At 62.3% G+C, this 24,636-nt stretch overlaps 2 protein-coding genes across 2 annotated transcripts in view; one reads left to right on the top strand and one right to left on the bottom strand.

Moving 5' to 3' along the window:
- GAS6 (growth arrest specific 6) overlaps positions 1 to 23,823 on the top strand; it is a 33,479-nt gene extending 9,656 nt beyond the window's left edge. The window contains exons 3-15 of the mRNA XM_072976591.1: positions 3,510 to 3,534; positions 4,772 to 4,834; positions 9,852 to 9,974; positions 10,755 to 10,877; positions 14,237 to 14,359; positions 14,955 to 15,076; positions 15,715 to 15,833; positions 15,936 to 16,125; positions 17,564 to 17,728; positions 18,713 to 18,881; positions 20,675 to 20,847; positions 22,254 to 22,482; positions 23,355 to 23,823. Of these exons, the coding sequence (XP_072832692.1) occupies positions 3,510 to 3,534; positions 4,772 to 4,834; positions 9,852 to 9,974; positions 10,755 to 10,877; positions 14,237 to 14,359; positions 14,955 to 15,076; positions 15,715 to 15,833; positions 15,936 to 16,125; positions 17,564 to 17,728; positions 18,713 to 18,881; positions 20,675 to 20,847; positions 22,254 to 22,482; positions 23,355 to 23,506 (1,776 nt within the window). The 3' untranslated portion in view covers positions 23,507 to 23,823. The remainder of the gene's footprint in view (positions 1 to 3,509; positions 3,535 to 4,771; positions 4,835 to 9,851; positions 9,975 to 10,754; positions 10,878 to 14,236; positions 14,360 to 14,954; positions 15,077 to 15,714; positions 15,834 to 15,935; positions 16,126 to 17,563; positions 17,729 to 18,712; positions 18,882 to 20,674; positions 20,848 to 22,253; positions 22,483 to 23,354) is intronic.
- Positions 21,262 to 24,636, bottom strand: part of TMEM255B (transmembrane protein 255B) — a 36,210-nt gene continuing 32,835 nt past the window's right edge. The window contains exon 10 of the mRNA XM_072976592.1: positions 21,262 to 21,344. The gene's annotated coding sequence lies outside the window, so the exon portion shown is untranslated. The remainder of the gene's footprint in view (positions 21,345 to 24,636) is intronic.

Genomic DNA, 24,636 nt, shown 5'->3' with positions numbered 1-24,636 from the left:
AGCAGCTGTAAATCTCTGCCGCGGGGGAGAGGTGTGCGGAAGCAGACCTGTTCTACACGGTTCATTTGTCCACAAGCACTTCCACACCTGGCAGTCGATGCTGTCATTAACCACGTCAGAGACCTATGCTGTACCTCGTAACCCAGAGCTTGGAGGAACCAGCCGCTCCTCCACTTCCCTGGGGGCCTGGGCAGTCGCCTGTCACCTGAGCCATCAGCCGCAGCTGGGGGACAGGGGCAGGGCTGCCAACCTCTGCCTTAGGGCCTGGCTGACCCAGAGGGGCTGGAGGACTCGCTCAGGGCTTCCTGCAGGTGCCTCACCAGCAGCTGGTGCCCTGGGTGCCCAGAGCAGGTGGGAAGCACGTGGAGGCCGTGTGGCGAGAAGCTGCTGTGGGCAGGTGCATACTGCAGCGGGAGCACTTGGTGAGTAAGGGGCGCAGGTTCCACGCACCCAAGGCCACAACTGCTTTGCCAGGGCCCTGAGCATCTGGACAGCAGCAAGTATCGTCCTAAACTGGTGTGAAAGGACCCGGAGAGCTGGGCTTTCCAGGGGTCTGTAGCCACCCCCAAGGGTCCCCTGTGGCCAGAGGATTAGTCAGTTCCTCTGACTGTTTCCTGGGGTGAGACCTTCTGCACGTGGCACATCAACAGGCAAAGTGTGCATCACACCCGCGCGTCCGCCTGCCTCGTCAAGGACCATAGGTTTTTGGAAACAAATTTTGGGGCAGTTATCCATCAAAGGAAGTAATCAATTCTTAGTTTACTGTTTGAGAAGTAGCCACATGTATTGTGATGTGCTACGTGACTCCTGTTCCCTCGTGTAAATCCAGGTGAAACTCCCGGATTCTCCACGACAGAGTGAATCCTGCACCCCGACCCGGTGTGTGCAAGGCTGCATCCACGGGGCTCCCAGCCGAGCTGGGAAGGGCGCTGCCCAGTCCATCCATCCGTCCATGGGGGGCAGGCAGTGAGGGCACCGTGGGGAAGGCTGCGCAGTGTCGGGCTGGAGGCCCTCTTTCATCCGTGGCTTACCTGGGCCCTGCCACCATGTTCCTGGCCTCTGGGGAGCCCAGAGGTTTGGACATGAAGGTGTTCGGTAGCCATCGGAGGCCAAGTTCCAGAACCTTCCCAGCTGCAAGTGTGCCTTGTTTATAAGCTGCAGGAGGCGGCTGTTTTCAGTCCTGTGCTGTTTGAGCCCAGGTGGTGGTTCCATCTCAATAGCGCACGTTCCAACAGACTTGGCTCCCATGTCTTTGACTCTTTTCAGAAGGCGAATCTGCCCTCAGAGCGTCACGTCTGATAGAGAGACCCCCAGAAAGCCCCCTCCCCACCCAGCCACAGAGGCCCAGGGAGGGACCCCACAGGACAGTGCATGTAGGGGATTTGGAGCTGCAGGCAGGCGGGCTGCCTGGAGGAGGCTTGCCCAAGGTCCTTGCTGCTTCTGGAGCTGCAGTTCCAGAACCAAGTGTCCCGCAGTGAGGGTGCTGGGGGTGGCCAGTCGACAGTCCTCGCTGACCCAGCCCAGTGAGGGTGGGCTGCTCCCTGCATTTCTTGACCTTTGCCTTGAGGGGTGGAGTCGCTGTTGGGCACAGACCCCGCTGGGAAGTCGGGGTCCTGGTGGTCAGCACAGGTGGAGGCCGGTGTGAGGTCTGTCCACGGAGGGGCTTCTCAAGGACCTCACCAGCCACAGGCTCTCACCGCACCTTCTGTCATCGGTGAGGCGGCCGCCGGGCCAGACTCATCAGGAGCAGAGACAGGGCCATGCAGAGAAACTCCCCCTGTGGCTTCAGAACAAATCGCAGCCTCACTTTAGACCTGAGTGGACCCAGCTGCCCTCGGGCTCAGGTCCTCCCAGGGCCCCGGGTTCACAAGACCGCAGGGAGCAGGTGGCATCTGAGGGCAGGTGCCCTGAGGCCAGAAGGGCGTTGTTTTCCTGTTAACAGTGCTTTTTCACAACAGTAGGATTCGTTACTAAAACACGTCACACGGTACTGTTAACCAGTCACAATTTTGGAAAACACAGCACCCCTTCCTGGAAAGCTGCGGTCTGCAGGCATCTGTGTGTCGCTGGGGACTCTTCCTGCGGTTCTTAGCCATCGTTCAGTTCTCAGTCTAACCCTTGGTTTCCTGAACCTGGGTGGGCACTTTCTGCGTCCGTCCTAATCCCCATCACCACTTTGTGACAAAGCCCAGTGGCCTCTGTTCTCCCTCTAAGCCCAGGGCGATGCCACTACCCCGAGGGGCACTGAGAGATCTGGTCACAGGGCCCCAGACTCCTTGTTTCTCTGTTCCTGGCGTCGGCTGGCGCAGGACTGAAAGCAAGAGAAAGAAGTGGAGCCCAGCCTCAGGGTCCCGGGAGCCTAGAGGATCTAGAGCCTCGAAGCCCCCCGGCTTCTGCCTGCCTCTTTGTCACCTTTGCACTGAATGTCACCTTTGAAACCATCACACAAACTGAATCCCAAACTTACGTTGACTTTTACGTTTCTTTTAAAGAAGCTGAGTTTAAAAGATGGCATCTTTGCCAGAACGTCACTTTGTAAAAGCGCATCTGAGCGCATCTCCACAGGGTGAGCACCCCGCCCCGCCCCGGCTCGAGGGGCCCTGGCCGGGCGTGCGAGTGGAGGTGACAGACGCGGTGGCGCACGTGTCCTGCAGGCCGGGCACCTCTGTGCCCTCTGATGCCTCCCCCCAGCGCCCTCCCAGCTCTGGGGCCTCATCAGACTCCACAGCCCACCTGGAGCCTCAGTTCACAGGTCTGTGATAAGGGGGCTGATTACGACACCCTCCTTGGAGGCTGGTGTGGGGAGTAATCAAACAAGCAGCATAGGAACCTGCAGTCCCACCAGCAGGCAGTTCACGTTGGCGTCCGGTCACCTGCTCCCTCAGGAGGGTCTTCAGGGCCAAGCTCTCCGAGGCCGGCCAGAGCAGAATACCCAGGTGCGCGGGGGCCAGGCTGCGGTGAGTCTGGGCCCACGCCCGGAGCTGCTGCTGGAGGGGTCAGGACAACAGCCTCCTGTCTGACCACCCTGTACTGTGCCGACCTCCTGATCTGCATGCCTGGGTGGAAAGACCCCCGTTTATACCCTCCGAGCCCATCCGGTAGCTTGTGTTCCAAGTACAGTAACTGCTGAGAGTCACACAGAGGCCTCGAATTTCCCCAAGGGCCCTGCGTCCCTGAGGGTCGAAGACTTAGTTTTCTTGGAACTTTTCTCGTCCCCCCACAAGACACTTCGCTCGCACTTTCAGTGGACACAGGTGGCCTGTGCTGGTCACAGCAGGTCTGGTCTCAGGCTTGCAGACATCACGCCTCTCCCCGTGGTCTTCAGGCAAAAAAGTGGCTTCCGGGGCTGTCCTGTCCCATGGGTGCTGAGCGCCTTCCTCAGACGCCAGCCTCCCTGGAGCCATTTCTGTCCGGGGTGGGGAGAGGGAGGCGCAGGTGGCCAGCTGCTGGCGGGGGTGCTCGGACGCCTGGTACCTGCCACTGAACTCTTGCCTTCTCTTTTTCTGCAGGACTATTTTTATCCAAGATACTTAGGTAAGTTGAAATCACTGCTTCTTCTAGTTGGGGGTGTGTGTCGCATGTTGGAGGAACAGGTGGTCAGACCCGTCACTAAGTCATTCCTGGAGGAAAGATGCTTTAATCACACGTGAGTCTGGAACTGCCCAGAGCTCCCGGGTCAAAACCCTGGTCTGTGTCTCTCACACCATCACGGCGAGCTGGGCGACGCCCTCTGCTCTGCTCGGCTGCAGGCTTAGCTCGTTAAGTGGGACTGACTGACTTGGTGTTTTCGGACTCCTTGGTCTCGGGACTGTTGACTCCGACACTGAAGACCTCGTAGGGCTTTCGTGTGCGTGGGCTGTGCATATCGCTGCTTGCCATGCTGCTCATTAAGGCCGAGAACGTTAGCAAGGTTTCTGTTTACTCTGAACGACAGGTGTGTGTGGGCACACCCTCAGCAGCGGGTCACCCGCTGGGCCTCTGGGAAGCCCTGGTGGCCCTCGGGGCCGACAGCGGGTCTCGTCAGTGCAGCCTGGAAGGCCCGGGTCCCCCAGACCTGTCTGCCCTTGCGAGGAGAGCGGTGTGTTCCGGGGCCTCCCTTTCATTGTGTGAATGCATGTTGGTAAAGTTCCCGTTGGCCTTAGAGCCTCTGGGAGGTGCCCCTCTGTGTCCACATCTGTCAGTAAGCAGAGTGGACCCGTGAGCAGCCCCAAGAAGCCCGCTGTGGGCCCCCTGCCGGCCTGCTCCCAGGCCTGTGGGCTTGCTTCCTCAGGCAAAGGTGGCAGTGGCCCCCGAGCCCACCTCTGGGGCCATCCGCTGCTGCGCCCACATCCCACTTGGCTTGTGGGAGCAGTGGCCACCTACAGAAGGGCCAGGGGAGGGACAGTCGACAACCCCTGTGCCCAAGTTCAAGTTTAGCTCATCCAGCCACCCCTGCTCCTGCCCCAGGCCCTGCGCGGAGTGTCCGGATCCGCGTGGAGGAGCTCCAGAGAGACTGGTGTCCAGACCCAGGGCCAGGTGCGGGTGGAGGCTCAGCTCTGACCACGGTTGGGTGGCCTGCTGCGTGCCACCAGTGCCCCTTTGGAGACCACGTTCTCCATGTGGGTGGCGGCACCCCCATTTGCCAGTGTTAGATGCTCCGTGCCCACAAAAGCCAGGCTGGGCTACTGCTGGAGGAGGTGGTGCCTGCTCAGTGTGAATGGCCCCCTGCCCGGTGGTGTGGGCCCGCTCCGGCCGTGATGGAGAGTGATGCGCCGCCCGTCCTGTCTTGCAGCATGCATCAGCAAACACGGATCTCCGTATGCCAAGAACCCAGATTTTGTCACCTGCGTGCAAAGTAAGTCTGTCTCCTTCCTCGGAGCCCCGGAGTCATGGCGGCTTCGGCTTCGCTGTCGTCTTCAGGAGGAGTCTGAGTGCCCCCGTTGTCTTGGAGCCACAGCACCCGCCGGCAGCCGCTCCCTTTTCGCGGAGCTTCCTTTTCTAAGCAAGAAGCCGCTGGCTGCCTGAGCAGGCGGGAGGTGCGCCCAGTGTGAGAGGCGGCCCTTTCCCAGGGGAGGAGCAGGCGCGTCCAGCCCTGCCTCCCACTCAGTCACGTCCCCTTCCCCACGGCCACGGATTCTAAGGATATCTCAGACCTGGAGAGACCCAGGCGGCGCCTCGTTTCTCACAGGCGCAGGCAGTTCGCTGTGCCGCCCGACCTCCCCGCCGCCCCGCGTGTGCTTTTGTGGGCCTGGCACCGGTGTCCGCGCCCGCGCTGTGGCGGGTGGGGGTCGGGGGCGCCTTTTGGCAGTGAGTGTTGCAGGCTCCCAGCCGGCTCCAGGTTCCACCGTAACAGACCGGGGGTGACGGCAGCCTTGTCTGCACGTGCCTGCAGCACAGATTCCCGGGCGGGGTCGCGGGGGGAGGCCAAGGTCGGTCCCCGGGCCCCGGCGCCCCGGGAGGGCAGACCCGTCCCCACCGCACACCAGCCCAGGGGGGTCTTTTCACTGCCTGGTCTCTGCTGGTGGAAAACGACACCCAGTCAGTTCAGCCTGTGTCTCTCCCAGAGGAGTGAGGCTGGCCTGCGTGTCTGGCAGCCTCGCGTTCCTTCTGTGAATGGTTCGTTTTCTTTGCCTGCTTTTCTCTGTAGGAGCCGTGGAAGATTTTGCAGATCAGCCATTTGTACTCAAGGCAGCAAAATCTCCCTCAGTTCGTCATGAGCCTTTTTACTAGAGTTGCTGTTCTGAATGATCATACAGTAGAAGTGACGCTCTGGGGGTCCTGTTGCATGAATTCCAGTCCACACGTGGCACCGAGCACCATCTCAGCGGAGCCTGGCTCGCACCCTGGCTCTGGTCCACACGCCCTGCGGTGCTGTCCACTTAACACCAGCCCACCCACACTGGTCTTCATGCACCTGTTCCACCTGAGAGGGGAGTGGCTCTGAGTGCACAGCCAGCCCTGCACGCCAGGTCTCCTGTGCTTGGCTCGGACCGCGCCTTGGGGAGAGCGTGGAGGGCAGGCGGCAGACCAGAGCTGGCCAGGGCCCCACTACTGTGGCCGTCCCCACCTACCCACCAGCCGCTGGCCCTACCTGACTCGCCCCGGGTCACCACCACCAGCCCCAGCCCCGGGGGACAGGAAGTGATGGATGTAGTGGGGGGTAGGGGGCGGGGGTACCTCCCAGGTGGCCTCCCAGGAGCACATGCTGGGCAGACGGGCCCCTGCTCTCAAGGAGCCAGACCTGTGGCGTACATCGCGGGTGACCTGGAGCACGCCCCTGCCCTCTGCTGCCCCAGGGTCCCCGTGACTTCCGCTTCCCCAGAAGTCACCCAGACTCACGGCCCTCAGGCAGATGTGGGAGTGTCACAGCAGTTCCTGCTTCCTGTCACTTTGGCTTTCTGTTCTTAGCTGTGTTTTTGCTGTTGTCAACTTGCCAAACCAGTTTCGTCTTTTTAAATTATGTACTCGAGTTTCTTAGGTGGTTTTAGTGCCTGGGCTCAGACCGCATCTGTCCTGAGATTATAAAAGTGTTGTCTGGTGTCTCATGTTTAAGCGTGTGACCTGCCCCAGACATCCCCGTAGGAGGTGAGGTTGGGAGAGAGCTGTGCTCGCTCATCCCCCACGCGGCGGCCAGGGCCGGGGGTTTGGTTCACAGCCCCTAGTTCTAGCAGCTTTCCCGCAGGAGGAGCTGCAGCACTCCTGGGCTGTGTCCCTGCACGCGAGGTTTCATGGTGTCAGAGTATCTTCAGTTGTTTGAACAGCAAAGATGGTTTCCTAACCCCTGTGGGACTGGACCTTCCCCCCAGGTGGCGTGTGGCCTGGGAGATAAGGAAGGAGGCGGCCCAGGGTGTTTCCTGAGCTGGTGTTCAGGGGATAAATCTCGTGCCAGATGCACTAAGGGCATTTCTGGCAGATTGGGAAACACCTTCCTTCCTGGTGGCCATGGCTGTGTCTGCCAGGACCCCCATGACCCTGAGCAAACCTCTCACCCCCTCCTCCCTGCGGGCCGAGGGGGCCCCCGCGTGTGGCCCGGGCACTGTCCATGCAGCTCGGATGCCGCCTTGGCCTGTGGAGGTCCGGACGCCTGAGGCTGTGCAAAGCACAGTTACCCTCGCCGGGCAGGCGTGAAGACGGGAGCTGGGCCCAGGACGGCCTCACGGGAAGGGCACACCCCGCGCTGCCCTCCTGGAAGACGGGCCTCCAGGCCTCCGTGCACATGGGGACAACTCAGGCAACTTTGTGCCGGTTCCTTCCTAAGAATGCTGTCATCGATGTCAGCCTGGCATAGCTCAGTGTTTTCTCCGTTGCTGTGACATCAAAGCTGTAACCACAAAGGGAATGTCTCAGTTTTCCCACATGTCTACATTGAGGCCGACAGGCCGGGCCCAGGGGCTCCTCTCTGACAGTCCCCCCGGCTCCCAAACACCCGGTGCCTCCAGCTGGAGGATGGGGGCCGGTTTCTGAGGCTTTGCTTGTGGGTTTCCTGCAGCCTTCGTGGGGGGCACAGGGCCTGGTGTCGTCCTGAGGGAAGGGTGTCTGTGCCCCTCCTCTCTGGCAAGAACAGCGGGCCCATATTTGCATGTGTCGCCTGGGTTATAACTTGCCATCAGCCCCAGATTTCTGGAAGAAGGAGCAGAGGCTGCCAGCGGTCAGCACATGCTCCACATTCCAGCCCGCGGCTTGTGCCACGTCCTTCCTCCCCCATTCCCGCAGCATCACGGGGCCAAGATAGCCGGCGGGCCTGACACCGGGCAGACCCCGTCTGGCCCAGAAACCCTGTGCAGGCTCTGTGGGCCGTTACGTGAGGGCCCTCAGGCCCAAGCTTTGGCTTCTCGAACGTGTCCACTGAATCCCTCAGAAGTTTGCAGGCACCTGTGTGTCTTCTTCCTTCTGTCCTGGAGACAAGGTTCTGAACAGGGTAACAGATAAAGCAGTGCCGGGTGGAGACTCTTCTGGGATGGGTGTTGTGTGGGAATCTCCCAGAACCACTCCACTCCCAGCTGAGACTGGTGTTGGCCTCTCAGCCCCCGGGATCCTGAGGTTTTTAACGGGGGGGGGGGGTGTTGGGCATTCTAGGCAAATTCCAGGCGAAGTTAACAAGCCAAGTATGTACTTCTGATACGACTTCAAGTCTCTAACCAAATACGTCAAGTGGAGACGCACACTGTGCCCCCACCATCCCTCTCGCCGGGCCTCTGATGTGCTGAGCATTGGACCGTCCGGCTCTGGAGCCAGCCAGGCCCCGGCACGTGGCCCCCACCGGGTCTCCCTGGCCCCTCCGAGCCCCTTCCTCCCAAGACGGGATCAGGAAAGCAGACCCGTTGCTTCCTCTCTCGCTCCTGGCCCTGGGCCGCTTCTGTCCCCAGAGTGGGGTACTGGTCACAGCGAGCAGCGACATGGGGGCCGCAGGGCTGACCTGCCATCCCCAAACCCCGTTTCGTCAGACTGCTAGACCCAATTCCTACTCGCTCCGGAGTGAAAGGGGGTCTCAGACGAGCCCGACAGACAGCTGTGCGAGCGTCCCAGAGGCGCTTGGAGGTGCTGTGTTTGGTCTCCGCCCGCAGGTGTTCTGCTGGCCATAACTGCGCAGAGCAAGCAGACTCTGGGGTCCTGTGGGAAGGGCTCAAGAAGAACCAGTGAGAGGCCTGGGTTCCAGTTTGCAGACACAGACAATTACGAGGGTTCCCGCGCAGCTGGGCCTCCTGAGGGGGTCCCCAGGTGGCCGGGTGCCCAGGCCCGTGTGGGATGCAGAGGACAGAGCAGTGTCCGGCCTGTGCCCAGGGCTGACACAGGCCTGAGTGGGCTGCGGGAACACAGGACCTGCTGGCCTCCTGCAGCAGGAGCGAGCCCCACAGGGCAAAGTCTTGGCTTGGCCCCAGACTCGGCGTCAGGCTGGAAATGTCAGCCCTTCTAAGAAAGAAGTGACAGGTCAGTGGTGAGTGCCCGCCTAGCCGGCCTCCACCAGGACAGACACTGGCCTGGTGCTCTCAGTGGTCAGGGGCCCTGTTGGCTTGGCTTGGCCTGTAACTAGTAGCCAGGCCGTGGAGTGAACAGGGGTCTCAGAGCTGCACAGGGCGGGGACAGGAAAAGCTAGAGAGCCGTGGTGTCTGGTTGCCTGGCTCAGACCCGCCTCTCCAGGTCTGTTCTCCAGCTTCCTGTGTTTGCAGAACGGCCCAGCCTCTCAGGTGTCCCCTCCCCATGTTCCTTCCCCCGTGTCCCCTCCCTGCCAGCCCCACCTGCACTCGGCCCCACCAGGCACAGTGAAAGCCCTTCTCAAGATCTCTCGACGCTGAGTCCTGGGAGGGCGGGATCTCCACTGGGGGGCCTCCCCACCCCGGGGGTGAGTCGGGGGCTCCGCGTGGAAACCCTGCCACCAGGGCCCTGAAACTGCAGGAACCATGCAGCGGTGGAGCCTCGCTGAGGTGCTGTGGGGGGCAGGCAGCCTCCTGCGGGACCCCAGCCAGTGCAGCCTGGGCTGGGCAGTGGCCCTCTGGGATGGGAGGGGCGGCCACACCCGTGGAGAGAATGTGGGTGAAGGTCCGGGACCAGGGGTCAGCCGAGGGTTGGTGACCTGCTCCTTGGGAGGTCCGAGCCCCAGCCAGCAAGGCTCATTCCTCGCCTCTGCTGCCCCTGGGGCCAGCCCCCACCTCTCTGGCCTGATGAGTGGGTGGCTACACCCTCTGAGCTGACCTGGGTTTCCTGGAATCTGCCTGGGCCTGGCCAGCCTGTTCTGTGACCCCACTCCTGCCTGGGGTCGGGGGGATCTGTGCAGTCGGCCAGGGCCAGTGGAGGGGACACTGGTGCCCCATGACCGCTCCCTCCCTGCCGACCAGGAGCAGTTCAGAGTGATTTTCTCTTTCTTTTCAATGCAGACCTGCCTGACCAATGCTCTCCGGACCCCTGCAATAAGGAGGGGACCCAAGTCTGCCAGGACCTCATGGGCAACTTCTACTGCCAGTGCAGAGCCGGCTGGAGGGGGCGGCTCTGCAACACAGGTGAGGCCACGCAGCTGGCGGGGGAGCAGGGGAGGGCGAGGGCCAGGCGTCAGGTCCTCCCTCGGCCGGCTGCAGGGCCCCGGGCCGGAGGGGCTGCCAGCTCCCTCTCTTCTTCCTCTCCTTACCTCACTGCCCACCCGGGACACGGCCTTGCTGGCCTGTCTGGCTGAGGCTGTCAGGGACCCAGGCCTCTCAATGGTCAGCCTCCGCTCAGCTCGCAGAGGAGGGAGAAGCTGGGCGGGCAGGGTGCCTCAGCCCCTGAAGTCCTCCCAGAGCACGAATGTTTGGACAGCGCACGGAGGGCTTGTTTGTGTCCCGGGCAGGGCACCATCGGGTTGTAAAGCCGCCGAGCTGAGCCCTGAGCTCAGGCCAGCTCCTTGTGAGCTGGGATGGGTAGGCAGCTCCTCTCTGAGGGCAGGACCAGGCCGCGGGGGTTGAGGGGGGCCGGTAGGAATGCCCTGCCCCCATTGATTGACAAGGAGTCCAGAGTGAGTTCACCTCCGACCTCTCGGAGTCTGCAGTTATGTAGTGTTGGCAAAGAAGCTGTGGAAAACCCCCCAGACCTGGTTAGAACCCTGGGCAGCCCCCTCACGGCATGGAGAGCCCCGTCTCCCAGGAAGCTGGCGCGGTGAACCATCACTGCCCCGGGTACAGCGGGGGCCTCCCACCCACAATTGGAGGGTGGAGTCAGTGGGGTCAGGTGTGCAGACACTGCCACTTGCTCCAGGCGGGAGGTGGGTCACCTCTGACGGCCCTAATCCCTCTGTGTCTTGTTCCCAGATGTGGATGAATGTGGCCAGCAGAACGGGGGCTGCAGCCAGATCTGCTCCAACAAGCCAGGCAGCTTCCACTGCGCCTGCTATGGCGGCTACACGCTCTCCCAGGACCGCCAGACTTGCCACGGTAAGGCCTGGATCCAGGACCCTTTGGCTCACCCCGCCTCTCCGCTCCTCCCCCTTTTAACTCTGCAATTGCCGAATGGCCAGACTGCTGAAGCCGGCTGTCTGCAGGAGACTGCGGGCAGTGGCTGGTTCCTCTGGTTCTGGCGGGGAGCGGGGTGCGTCCTGCAGAGACAGCACATGCCCGGGCATGTTGGCGGCCGCAGGAGCTGCCCCAGCACCGTGACAGGGGATGACTCACTGAGATCCATGCAGGGCCGGCCCAGCTGGGGAGGCCGAGCTTACAGCCCCAGAGGGGAGGCAGCTGCTCGGCCTCCTTCCAGGCCACGGGGCGGCAGGCGTTTTTGTGCCAGTCGGGGGCTAGGACATCCCACATCTACCAGGCTGGCTGCCCCACGGCCCTGGGCCATGGCCTCCCTCGGAGAAAGGCCAGCGTCCCTCTCACTTCCTCTCAGCCCAGGCTGGGGCTCCCTCGGCCCAGCAGCCTGAGCACACATGAGGCCACTGCAGACTGTGGCCCATCCTCTGTCCACCCTGGCTGCTGCCCAGTGGAAGACTCTGAGGCTGTAAAGGAGCCCCCCGCGCCCCACTTTGCAGGGACACCTTTCCTCCCGCCCCCCCCTCACTGCAGCCGTCTCTCAGTGCTGTGGGCTGGCTCACCCAGGAAACAGGAGCTGGAACTGCTGGGGAGAGGCAGCGTCAGGGTCGGCGCCCAGGCAGGCCGGGCGCCACAGGGCATCCCTGAGTCGTGCTCGAGGTGAAAACGTCGGTGGCTCCCAGCCCTGACGAGACCCGGGAGGCGTCCCTGCATCCACAGGGTGGTTCCCCGAGTGCATAGGGAACCCCCGCCCCTCCCACCGAGAACAGCCACCTCCATGCTCCTGGCGCGGTCTGGCCCCAGGAAGGGACTTCAGCCTGCAGCCTCAGACGCCCCATGTTGGGTGTCTCACTGTGACCCAAGGGCCCATCCCCCCACTGCTCCTAGGGGATCGGCAGCCTTTCTACTTGGGGTTCATTTCTTGTGCACCTGCTGCCACCAGGGAGTCCTGAGGGCCCACCCCGACTGACTGTGAGGCTAAGGTTCTGGGGAGCCCTGCACTGTCTGTTTGGACACCCCCAGGCACCACTGCTGTCCTGCCCAAGGGCCCTGCTTTAACCTCTTTGGAAGACCCCTAGGGACCCAATCACTAGTCTCCTGTCACCCCTCCCACCAAGTCTGTGAATGGTGAGGAAGACTCTGGTGGTCTGAGTGCACCCCTGCATCCTGTTGCCTTTTCCCCCCAGAACAGTGTGCAGAACAGGGGGGTGTTCTGTGCTTGCCTGGGGTTAGCGTGATTGATTAATAATCAATGTGATGGCAGGACCCCACCCTCACTGCCAGGTTTCAGGGTGTGCCTGTTGATGCTGCCCACACACCTCCCTTTCTCTTGACTGTCACTGTCTCCTCTGGTACCTTGAGACCCACGGACCCAGGCCGAGGAGGCTGTGGGCGTGCGGTGCCGTCTTGCTGTAGACTCAGCCCGCCGTGAACAGCGGGACTGGGCCTGGGCTTTTGGCGCCAGGGGCCAGCACCACCCACCTGCCCGCCCGTGCCCAGCTTTCCCACTGCCATGCTCTGGGTGGCGGCATCTTCACGGGGAGGAGTGTTGGGAGGGTTGAGGCTTGAGGGGGCGGAGCAAGAGGCCCCGAGGAGGGAGGTCAGGGCACCATCTGGGCCCCAGCTCCACCCCCATGTTGCTGGAGACTCTGGGAGGAGAAAGGTGATGGCTCAGGCTGGGAGCACAGTGGTCTCAGGGTTCTGTCCACTGTTTCTTGTGAGGAGGGGATGCCCAGCACTGGGTCTGCTGGGGACACAGTCAGGACAGGTTCCCATCTGGAGAGGGCGTCCCCGCACCATGCCTTCCCTGGTGCTGGTGAGGCCCAGACCCCAGCTCTGCCTCCTGCACTTGTGAGGTGCAGCCTCTTGGGCCCCAGACGCTCAAGTCAGAGTTTGCGGTGGGCCCAGCCCTCCAGTCACACCAGCCCGGGGGGGGGGGGGGGCTTTGTGCCGCTCAGGCCTGCGGACCCCACCTAGGGCATCACAGAGCGGCCAGTGGGGGCCCTGCACCTGCCCAGCCTGCAGGGACGGGCCACTGGGCCACCCAGGGCTGGGCATCACTCAGACAGCGAGCTTTCGTGGAGCCAGTGAGGTCAGCAGAGACTGCAGGGTAGGTGCGAGCTCCCCCACAACTGAGGCAGGACCTCGCCAGCCAAGGGCAGGGGCCGGCGCTTCAAGGCTGCCTTGTGTGGGGCAGCTTCCTGCCCCGCAGTCCCCAGTGCGAGCCTGGTTCCTCCCCGCCCTGTGTCTGGCGCCCTCACCCCCCTGCGACTGGGGCTGTTCTGGATCCACGGCTGCACCTGCACACAGGGAGCAAGGACTGGTGGGGGGATCGGCCCAGGCTGGCTCCCAAAGGGACCGTGGGCTCTGAAGTGTCCACACGGTCAGTCCTGCCTGTGGGGTCATCGCAGCTCACACACTCCTCTCAGGGAGCACGTGCGCTTTGTGCTGGCTCATGCCTGCGGCCTGGGAGAAATCCGGCTTTCTCATCCGAAAGCCTGCTTGCCGGTGAGCTGCCCTGTGGCCAAGTCGTGAGCAGCTGCGTCTTGGCCGCACACACTTCTGCGTTGCTGTCTGCGGAATCGGTGTTACCTGAAGCACTGCCGCACCTTCTCGATGTTCCTTCTGTCTCTGTAGGAACTAGTTCTTCAAGGCAGGCTTTGTCTACTTTTTTGCCAAAGTGGCAGAGTGGACGAAACCTCAGGGGAGACCCTTGATGGTCATTTACGTGACTGGAGTCGATTCCGACGGGCAGACCCTGGTGTGAGTAAGGGAGAGGCAGCGCCCAGGGCTGTGGCTGCAGGGTCAGGAGCCAGCTCGGGGCTCCAGGGCGCAGGGCGGACTTCAGGCCAAACTCCCTGGGGTGACATTGGACTTCCTGGACTGCGGTCATTTGAATTAAGCAGCTATCCTGTGCACCCCAGCCAGTGGGTGCCCTTTGCCGTATCTGAAATCAACCTTCTTCACCAGGCCCCTGGTGAGAAATGCCCCCATCCCCACCCTGCTCCTGGGCCTGGAGCTGCAGAGCCCAGTGGATAGAAGGAAGGGAGGAGGCAGGAGAGGAGGAGGGAGGAGAGGATGGGGAGGGGTGGGGTTAGAGGAGGAGGGGGACTGGAGGGGACGCCTCGTTGCCCAGAGCTGGTCCGACACCACCAGGCATCACTCACCCAGCAGAGCTGGACGCCTCAGCCGGGCAGGCGGCAGCACGGGCCAGGCCAGCTGCCAGCGGCCTGGCCGACCTGAAGCGCAGCTCGCTTTTCTTGCAGACGTGGATGAGTGTGCGGACACGGGCGCCTGCGGAGAGGCTCGCTGCCGGAACCTGCCCGGCTCCTACTCCTGCCTCTGCGACGAGGGCTTCGCGTTCAGCTCCCAGGAGAAGGCCTGCCAGGGTACCTTCACATGCGCACACACGGGCACGGGCGTGCACACGCAGACAAGCCTGTGCGTCTTGATGTAGCCGGGCACCTTGCCACCTGCCACAGACACGGGAGGGGCAGGCAGGCAGGGCCCCCGTGCCCCCAAGCCCACCAGCTTCTCTCCACCTGGTTCCACCTGCTGTGCTGGGGCCGTCCTGGCCCCATCGCTTCCTGGGGGCACAGAGAGGATGTCCCCTCCCGCTGTCTTCCTGAGAAAGGGGATGGGGTGGTCCAGGCCCTGCCTCCAACGCCTCCCCTCCAGGCCATCCCTGGGCCCCATGCTCACCTGCAAGCAATGCTGTCCTTGGCACGGACCTGCTCCGGAACCTTGAGTCTGGGTGTCCCAGGGAACAGGCTCAGCTTGTGCTGACCTCCCCTGTCTCCGAGCACAGTGGCCACTTCCCCAGCAGAGAGCCGCGGAATCACAGTGTGTGCGGCTGGCTGGGTGGGAGCCTTGGGAGTGGGGTCTCTGGGGTCACGTGCTTGGGGGCGTGTCCACGGCGGTGTGATCCGAGAACGAGGTGTGCACTGGCAGCAGCGGGGCTCAGGTGTACCTTGTGGCCTGCAGATGTGGACGAGTGTGCGGAGGGACGCTGTGAGCAGGCCTGCATCAACTCCCCGGGGAGCTACACCTGCCACTGCGATGGCCGTGGGGGCCTCAAGCTGTCCCTGGATATGAGCACCTGCGAGGTAGCGCCCGGCCACAGCCTCGTGGGAGGCTTCCTGGGAGTGGTGCTTTTGCCCGGAGGCCCGTGTCCTCGGGCCGCATGGGGAGATATGGCCCTTCCGCTGGGTGTTCTGTTGTGTTTGTGAAGTCGTGGTAACTCCTGCCCCGAGTGCGACTGGTTCACACGCCGCAGATGTGGCCTGTGCTCGGGGGGGGGGGGCTGTGCAGTCAGCACCCCCTGACCTTGGGGCGCAGACCTGCTCTGCCTGCTTCCAGCTGTGCTGTAGAGCAGGGAACCTTCTAGAAAAGGCGGTCTTCAAGGCTTCTATGTCTTACTTATTTTACAACATTTTCTAGTTGTTTTTTGTTCTCCATGCTTTTCTGTCCTTTTGAAGTATTCCGTAATTTAAAACATAAAAGCAAAAGGGAAATTAGCAGGGAGGGAGGGCACTGAAGAGACTGGGAGAGGCGGCTATGAGCAAGGAGCCCAAGGCTTCTGGAAATGTCTGAGAGCAGCCCCTCCTAGAAGCCCCCACGGCAGGCCAGGGAGCAGGCCGAGGGTCCACGCTGGGCCGGGGCGTGCCCGGCAGGCCCCAGGTGCCCGTGACCAGGGCTGGGCTGGGCCGCCTCCCCTGACGCTTCCCCCCGCCCCATTCGACAGGACATCCTGCCCTGCGTGCCGTTCAACGTGGCCAAGAGCGTGAAGTCCCTGTACCTCGGCCGCATGTTCAGCGGGACGCCCGTGATCAGACTGCGCTTCAAACGGCTGCAGCCGACGAGGTGAGCGCAGAGCGGGCAGGGGGCCGTGGTGAGCTCTGCAGGGAGGGGCCGCACGCCCCCAACCTGTGTGTAACCTGCTCGTCCCCTGGTGCCGGCACTCAGGCTGGTGGCCGAGTTCGACTTCAGGACCTTTGACCCCGAGGGCGTCCTGTTCTTCGCCGGAGGCCATCAGGACAGCACCTGGATCGTCCTGGGCCTGCGGGCCGGCCGGCTGGAACTGCAGCTCCGCTACCAGGGTGTTGGCCGCGTCACCAGCAGCGGGCCAGTCATCAACCACGGCATGTGGCAGACGGTGAGTGTGCCACCGCTGCGCCCCTGGGCAGGGCCGAGGTGCCGGCCAAGGGCCAGCATTCACTGTGCTCGCTCATGCACTCAGCAGTGAGCAGGCCCTGCGACGGCAGGGCAGGTGACATCTCATCACATAATCGGAGCCTGGTTTCCACCGCAGGAACCGTGGTCCTCGGGGGGCAACTGCCCCAGGGACACTGGCTGTGTCTGGAGATGGTGCTGTCAGTCACGGGGGTGGGGGTGGGGCTCCTGGCAGCTGGGCTGAAGCCCGGGGGCTGCTGGGCACCTGCAGCACACAGGACACCTGCCCTGAGAACCCACTGCTCTGTCCTGCGTCACAGTGCCCAGGGCTGAGTGGCCTGTGACACACAGGGTCCCTCCCAGACCTCAGAGTTCCCTGGGTCAGAATTGGGCATTTAGGGGGAAACACTTGAGGGAGAAATGGGGAAAGCATTCTTTTTTCCTCTAAAAGAGAAGATAAAGTGGAAAAACTTGCCCTGGCCTCCATGAAAAAAAACACTGTAGACGTTTGCTAACATTTCCACCCCATCAGCGACGCCCAGCTCCTTCTTTCCTGATCTCTCAAAGCCCAAGCAACTCCAGAGCAGCCAGAGAAGCACCTTCAGCAAAGTTACAGGGAAAAGAGTGAATCCAAGGGGCGCGTGTCAGGGGCTGAGCTCTGCACGTGAGAACCGGGCCCCGGGCTGAGGGGCACGCGGTGTCCCAAGGGGGCTGGACACTGCCCCAGGGGCAGGCGCTGGAGGAGCACGGCCAGGCGGCAGGCGCAGCTGCCAGCCCACCCGAGACGCGAGCTGGTCCTGGAGGAGCAGGGCGGGCTCGACAACCATCATCTCTTGTGCGACCTGCCCCCCGGCCCCCAGTGCAGACACCAAATCCAGACCTGAATGTCTAAATGTGTCTCCCCTTGAGCCAAAAAGGAAACGAGTAGGCTTCTGGGGCATTGGAAGGGCGCGTAGTGTACAGAGTGATAGGTTTTTACATTTTCCTACGAGGAACGCAGGAAAGAGTGGAAAGTTTTAGAATGAATTTGTGTGTTTGCTCAGCATTCAGTCTGCCAGACACGGAGCAGCTGCTGGAGATTCTGAAACAGAGCGTCTTCTCCTCCCTCCAGCTGTGCAGAGCATGAGTTCCTCCCCCTGAAGGCAGCTCCCTGGCTGAGGCTTAATTTAGGGCCCAGGGACAGGGGAGTGGCTCCAGTGGACTCCTTTGCAGGAGAGGGGGGAGGGGGAGGAGCCATGCTGGGAGGGAAACTGGCAGAGCCAGAGCCACACCGTAGACGGCAGGGGGCCCATGCAGTGATGGGCACGGTCCCCTCGGGGTTGGGAGTCTCTTGGCCCCAGGCCGTGACAGGAATTGGTGCCCAAGGCTGGGTGCCCCTTCAGAAGGGGCACCCGCCCCCTCACAGCGCCTGTGTCCTTCAGATCTCTGTTGAGGAGCTGGAGCGGAACCTGGTGATCAAGGTGAACAAGGATGCTGTTATGAAGATTGCAGTGGCTGGGGATCTGTTTCAGCTGGACAGAGGACTGTACCATCTGAATCTTACTGTAGGAGGCATTCCCTTCAAGGAGAAAGACCTTGTCCAGCCTGTAAGTACAGCTGTTAGTTCCTGGGGTCAGAGCCCAGGATGGGTGAGGGTGGGGTTTGACCCTGAGGGCCGTGGGCAGCACTGACCAGGTTTGGCAGAGGACCTGGAGGAAGACACACGTTTTCCAGCAGGTGCAGCTTTGTCGGTAAACTCAGCGTCTCTTTCTATGAGACTCATTTGAGTTTTCACCTGAATTGATAATACAAATGTCTATCTTGCAGTAGAGATAAATCACATTGAAATTATTCTTCAACAAACAGACTAGTCAACTTTTTTTGACAATTGTCAAGGACATTTGGGCTGTTAAACCTCCAGGACTTCCAAAGGGGAGAAAAAAACTGATGGGAGGTCAGTGTTGGTCATTTCTCAAAGTCCTGCCCCTTCCTACCACCTGCCCCACGCACTGACATCCACGGCCAGAGTCACTGGCGTCCTGACTCTGATTTCCACGCCACACACCAGAAGTCAGTCCAGCATGCTGAGGTTCCAAATGAAGGATCATGGCAGCACTGTCTCCCCTCCAGACGGGGTGAGGGGTGTCCTGCACCCCAAAGTTCCTGCCTCGTTTTACAGACGAGGGCTGAGGGGACATCGGGATTTGCTCAGAACAATAGGGCGGGTGTATGGCTGAGCCAGACTTGACGTCCCCAGCCCCTGACCTTCCTGTCCTCGTGTGCGCTTGGTGCCGGGTCAGAGTGCCAGGCACAGCGTGGAGTGTCACCTCGCCCCACCCGCTTTGTCTGCTGGGTGAGTGGGGAGACGTGGTGCAGACAGGGAAGCCCACCCGCCGTGGTCCTGCGTGGGGAGCGGGCCCACTGCGTGCACTGCACTCCTGATCTCGGGCTTTGTCGAGCGCAGAGCCCTGCAGCAGATTAACCTCCACGTCTGCAGTGGTGTCCACAGCCTGAGCCGAGAGGGCGCGAGTGTCACGACACCTGGGAGCACATGTGGTGCCCAGGGAGCCACTGGGCGTCTCTGTCTCCAGATGAACCCCCGTCTGGACGGCTGCATGAGGAGCTGGAACTGGCTGAACGGTGAGGACACCACCATCCAGGAGACGGTCAAAGTGAATGTGAAAATGCAGTGCTTCTCGGTGACGGAGAAGGGGGCCTTCTTCCCCGGGAGTGGATTTGCCTTCTACAGCCTGGATTACGGTGAGTCCTGGCTCCTGCCTGAGGACAGCCGTGGTCGTCCTGCCGCCGAAACACATGGGGACACAGACAAACCAGCAGACGGTCCCCATTAGGACCACAGTGTGGTGTTCAGACCTGGGCTGGGGGCCGGGGCGCAGGCCCACCTGGCAGGGCGGCCGCTCCTGGCCTCGGCTGTGAGGGGCAGGGGTGGAGGGAAGAGCCAGCCAGGCAGATGCAGGGGTCCCAGGGGGTGCTTTCTAGATGGTCTGAGACAAGACAGGCTTGGGCTCTTGCACGTGGACGTGGACGGCTGTGGGCCGGGGGAGCAGCGGCCCCTCAGGCACTGCAGGGAGCTCAGCTTCCAGGAGGGGGAGGGGCCGGCCCCGCAGCTCTGCCTCCAGGCACTGAGGTGCGGAGAGCACCGCAGGAGCTTTCCTTGTACGTCTGGGGAAAGGAAATGGGAACAGGCCTTGACGGCGGCCGGACCTGGCGGGCTGGGGAGGCCGCTGCAGGAGACCAGGAGTGGGGGGGCAGCCCCGCGTGCCTCCAGCTTCTCTGCAGCCGGGCCCTTAACTCTTAGAACAAAACACGGTTATCTTTTTCCCTTTATTATTAGTTAGTGACAATTTACAGTAAAGACATAGGATTCTCATGTGCTGATAAGTGAGCAGTCACTTAGACATCAGCTTTACGTGGACTGAGTGACTGTTGCAAATCAGTGACACTGGTCGCCTGGTCTGTCCCAAGGACGTCGGCCTGGCCAGTTCAGGCTGCGGGGTGGCTGACGGTTCTGTCCGACTCTTCCCTAGATGGGGCTTGGCTGGAGCCCAGAACAGTCACCATGCCTGGTTCATGGGCCATAGTGACTTTTGAGTTGAGGGTGTTGGGAGAGCCGTGCAGCCCAGCCCAGGGGCCACCATGCACAGCCTAAGCCCCGCTTTCAGCGGGTTGGCTGGGTGACTGGAGTATGGTCTGTCTGCAACTCCAGCAGGTGCCTGCTTTCCTGGGCCTCCTGGGCCTCCGGCCGACACCTGTTCCAGGGAGGCTCTGGGTGACTCCTCACGTCCCCTTCTCTAGAGCCCACTCCTGCCCAGGCTCCTGGGGCCCTTCTGGCTCTGCCCTCTCTGTCTCCACGTTCTCACCTGTGGGGTTCCATGTGTCAGTCAGGTGCATTAGATGCCCGATCTACACATGCCGTTCATGATCCGTCCAGTGCACCTGCTGCAGCGTGTGTAGCACACCTGAACAAAGGACCACCCCACTGAGGTGCTAATTGTAACAGGAAAGCGAGCACGGCTCAGAACACCACACTGTATGTGCGGTCGGAATGACCAGCTTCCGTTTTCATTGCTTTTTAAACTCTTCCAAGTGCTTCAACTTGTAGAGCTGCCTGAACACCACAGGTGAGGTGCGGGGGCCGGAGGGCCGGGAAGCCCCCAGCCTCCCCTCCACTCTGTGGGAAGAGCTGTCCAGAGGCGAGGACGTTGGACGCAGCTGGGGGTGGACGCCGCGGCCCGCGGTGCACCTGCGCCTGCAGCCCTGGGGGCCTGGATGGCCTGGTGGTCACCCAGAGGGGCGATGGGGAGGGCGGGCACTGGCACGGACATCCTTGGGTGGCCCTGGGGCCTTTGGCCCTGAGTCAGGGGCCCAGCTGTCAGGTCACACAGTGGTGGAGCCTGGAAGGCTCAGAACTGAGTTTCCGGTTCCCATCTGCCTCCAGGCCCAGCATTCCCCGCAGCCCAGGGCTCACGGCCTCGCTCACTCTTGCCCCCCTCTCGTTTGTATTGCCTTGCGATGCGCCGCCTCCATTGCAGCACGGACGTCACCGGACGTGGGGACCGAGACCACCTGGGAGATAGAGGCCATGGCTCGGATTCGCCCCGCCACTGACACGGGCGTGCTGCTCGCACTGGTGGGAGACGACCACGCCGTCGCCCTGTCAGTGGCCCTGGTCGACTACCACTCCACCAAGAAGCTCAAAAAGCAGGTGCCACGCCCCGCCCCGCCCCGCCCCAGGGGTGAGCACTGTCCCCGGGCGGCCGGCCTGCTAGCCACCCCTGGGCCCAACTGCGCCTCCTGGGCTCAGGTCCGCCCCCCAGACTCTCACCAGGGTCTGCCCAGCCACGCAGGGACACGAGGTCCCTGACACAGCTGCACGGCAGCTGCACTTGGGGGCCCACAGGCCAGCTGTGCAGAGGGGACACTTTCCCACCCGCTCAGCGGCTTAGAGCGTGTGAACCAATCGCTCACACTTAAGCTGGACAATTCCACTCGCGAATAAGATTTCCAGTTTCCCCGGAGGAGACAGGTGTGTAGACACGGCCCAGGCCTTGTAGCCTCATCCCCTGGGCGACGCGCTCGGGCTCTGAGCACAGACCTGGACCCACACGCTGCCGCCTCCACGCAGTCCCCACCACTCCCTACTGTCTCCCGACGCCAGGTCCACACCGTGGTCACTGGACGTGCTGTCTTCTTAGAGAGCATCTGGAGGAGATGGAAATAGGTTTCATCCTCTGGCCTCTGGACTAAGGGAGGCACGGCTGCCCCAGGGGGACGTGCTCCCCAAGTCAGCCTGCCTTCCAAGCTAGCCAGACTCTCTCACCTGGGCTAGGGGCCAAGAGGCCCCCCGGGCCCTCACCTGCCAGGCCCGGCCTCCACAGGGTCCCATGCTCGGGGTAGACAGCCTGGAGGCCCACAGCTGAGACCACCTCCCCGGGCAGGGAGAGCGAGGGAGGAGGGGGACCATCAATTGTCAGAGTATGTCTGTCCCCTCTTGTCACAGTGTCTCTGCCTTGTGTCCCCTCTTGTCAGTGTCTCTCTCTCTGGTTGTCACATCTCTGTCCCCTGTCATCAGTGTCTCTGCCTTGTGTCATTACAATGTCTCTGTCACCTCTTGTCACAGGGTCTCTGCCCCATGTCATCTGTGTCTCTGTCCCCTGTTGTCAGTTTCTTTGTCCCCTGTGGTCACAGTGTCTCTGTCCTGTGTTGGAGGCGTGTCCTGCCTGGCATGTGCACCTGGGCTGCCTCTTGGGCAGTTCGCATTTGCTGCCAGGTCCCTGCGTGCTGCTCCATGTGGCATCTCCCTGTGGAGAGAGCAGTCCTTCCCCACATTCTGGCCATGGACACGCTGGTGGCTGTGGTCATCTCTGCCCAGGCTGAGGCACGTGCATCCACGTGGCTAGAACTTGTTACCCCAACTCCCACCGAGGATGCACTGCTCCATCTGTCCGTCTTCGTGCCCAGGGGCCTTGTCATTTACACGCACAGAAACTGAGTTCCTGCCGCAGCCCAGCTGCAGGGACCCCACCCACAGGAGGGTCCAGACCAGGGCAGGACACAGGGCCCGGGAGCACATGGCCGCCCTCCCCTGCTCAGGTGTGCATCTCCCCACAGCTGGTGGTCCTGGCCGTGGAGAGCATTGCCCTGGTCCTGATGGAGATCAAGGTTTGTGATGGCCAGGAGCACGTGGTGACCATCTCTGTGAACCAGGACCGGGCTGCCCTGGAGGTGGACGGCACCAAGGGCCAGAGTGAAGTGAGCGCTGCGGGGCTACAGGAGAGGCTGGCCGTCCTCGGGAGGCGCCTGCAGGGCTCTGTGCTGACCTTTGTTGGGGGACTGCCAGGTAGGGGCCCCAGCCTGCTCACCTCAGCAGAACTGGGGTGTCTGTGCCAGAAGGAGGGGAGGACACAGGTGGGCCTACCAGCTGCCCTGTCCCCGTGTGTGTCTGCACTGGCTCAGCAGTGAATCGGGCCAGGATGGGAACACACTCACTGGGGACCGGCATCGGGCTGAAGCCACCCCACCTCCCGGAGCCCCCCGCAGCACCCCCAAGCGGGTGTCAGATGGGCTCCAGCCAAGGGGCCAAGGATGGTCGGGAGAGCCCAGTCCACCAGGGGCCGTGCCAGAGCCAGGTGCCTGGTGCCCCCAGCCAGCCTCACCCCCCAAGTCCCAGTGCAGCAGCTGCGGACAGAATGACCACCAGTGCCTCCTGCATCCAGGAAGGGCCAGCACAGCCAGCTCCTGCAGAGCAGGGGCCTCATGTCTGGTCAGATGGAGCCCAGTAGTGAGGGCAGAGTGCAGGGGGCAGATGAAGGCCAGGAACTCATGGAAGCCCGTTGGCCCCCACTTCCCGGGGAGGGGGGTGGTCGCTGCAGGCCACAGATGTCAGGATTTCTGTCTCAGCTGCCAGACCCAAACTCCATTTAGTTTAATAAACAAAGCTTTGAAGAGGATGAGAGAGCCTGGAAGCCCTCAGCATGAGTCACTGAGCCAGGAGGAGAGCGTTTAAGTGACTGGACTGTCTGTGTGCACTTCCTGGGAGGTCGGGGGTGCGGACGGCAGCTGTCCAGTGCTTGTCTGTCGGGAGGCCCAGCCGGGACGGTGATGCCCTGGAGGAGCGCAGGGACCCAGCAGGCCGTGGGGGCGGGGGAGCCCAGTCCCCAGACGATAGGCAGCCCGCCCACTGAGACACGTCTGTCTTTTCCACGCGGCCAGAGGTGCCGGTGACCTCGGCCCCCGTCACAGCATTCTACCACGGCTGCATGACGCTGGAGGTCAACGGGAGGGCACTGGACCTGGACGAGGCCACCTACAAGCACAGCGACATCACCTCCCACTCCTGCCCACCCATCACGCCGGGCGCCTAGGCTCCCGCTGCTGCTGGACGCTCGCGCCCCCGCCCAGCATGCCTCCCGCCTTCTCCTCCAAGCAGGAAGGAAGGCGGGGGCACCAGTGACCCCGCGCACAACACTGAATCCCGGCCGACGTCCCTCTGAGGCCACCCTCCGCCGTGTAACATACGTGTAAATAGTGGACTAAGCTCAGGGCCAGCCCGAGCCCTCCTGGGGCCGAGGCCCACACCCGCCAGAGCGGCCCCAGGAACGTGATTCTGTTATTTTTATTACCAGATGCTTCTTTCTGACCTAGAACTATGGAAAAATAAAATATTCACAGACCCTTTCTAGCCCCGTGTTGGCGGTTTCTGCTCCTTGGTGCTCAGCGGCACAGCCGTCGGCAGGTCTGAGGCCAAGGGGCCGCAGAAAGTGTGAAACATCCACTGCCGCCAAGGTCCCCGTGGAAGGAGGGGCCCCACCCGCCTCTCCACACACACGTGCACACGCGGTGCACGTACACACTCAGTAGTGAGGTGGCTGGGGAGCAGAAAAGCAGGTTCAGGCCAGCAGGAGCCCTAGGGTCACAGTGACACCGCGGCCCACCCCAGCTATTCAGGCCAGCCCTGCTGGGCCCCGGGGGCCTGATCCTCCGGTGTCCTTTCAAGTCACCCCTGTACCTTCAGGTCTCGGTCTGGTCCCTTGAGGTGAGCTTGGCCCAGGGGTCCCGCCTGATGGACCAGTGTCGTGGAGACCCCACACCAGCCTTCTCCCGCTGGGCCACCAGACCGCCCCACCTTGCCACGCCAGCCAGCCAGGCCCTCGGTGAGTCCTCGAGGCCAACTCTCTTCTGGTTCGAGAGGGAGCCTCTCCTCCTCCAGGCACCGTGGCCCACGCTGCTTCCCAAGGGCCCCAGTGCAGCTCGCTCGGGTCCCCCAACTTCAGCAGCCTCTGGGTGGAATTCTGCTGACTCAGGACTTCATAAAACCAGTCTAAGAGGCTCTTCAAGAGATTTCCACAGACCGGGGGCAGGGGGAGGTCAGGCGTGGGCCTCGGAGAGCCCACGTCCTCATGAAACGTCCACCTCCAGCCAAGGTCCCCGTGGAAGGAGGGGGGTCCCACCCAGCCTCTCCCACAGACCGTGGATCTCCTTCCACCTGTGACTG

This window comes from Vicugna pacos, chromosome 14 (assembly GCF_048564905.1).
Source record: "Vicugna pacos chromosome 14, VicPac4, whole genome shotgun sequence".
Classification (NCBI taxonomy): domain Eukaryota; kingdom Metazoa; phylum Chordata; class Mammalia; order Artiodactyla; family Camelidae; genus Vicugna; species Vicugna pacos.
This window is presented reverse-complemented; position numbering and strand designations above follow the sequence as displayed.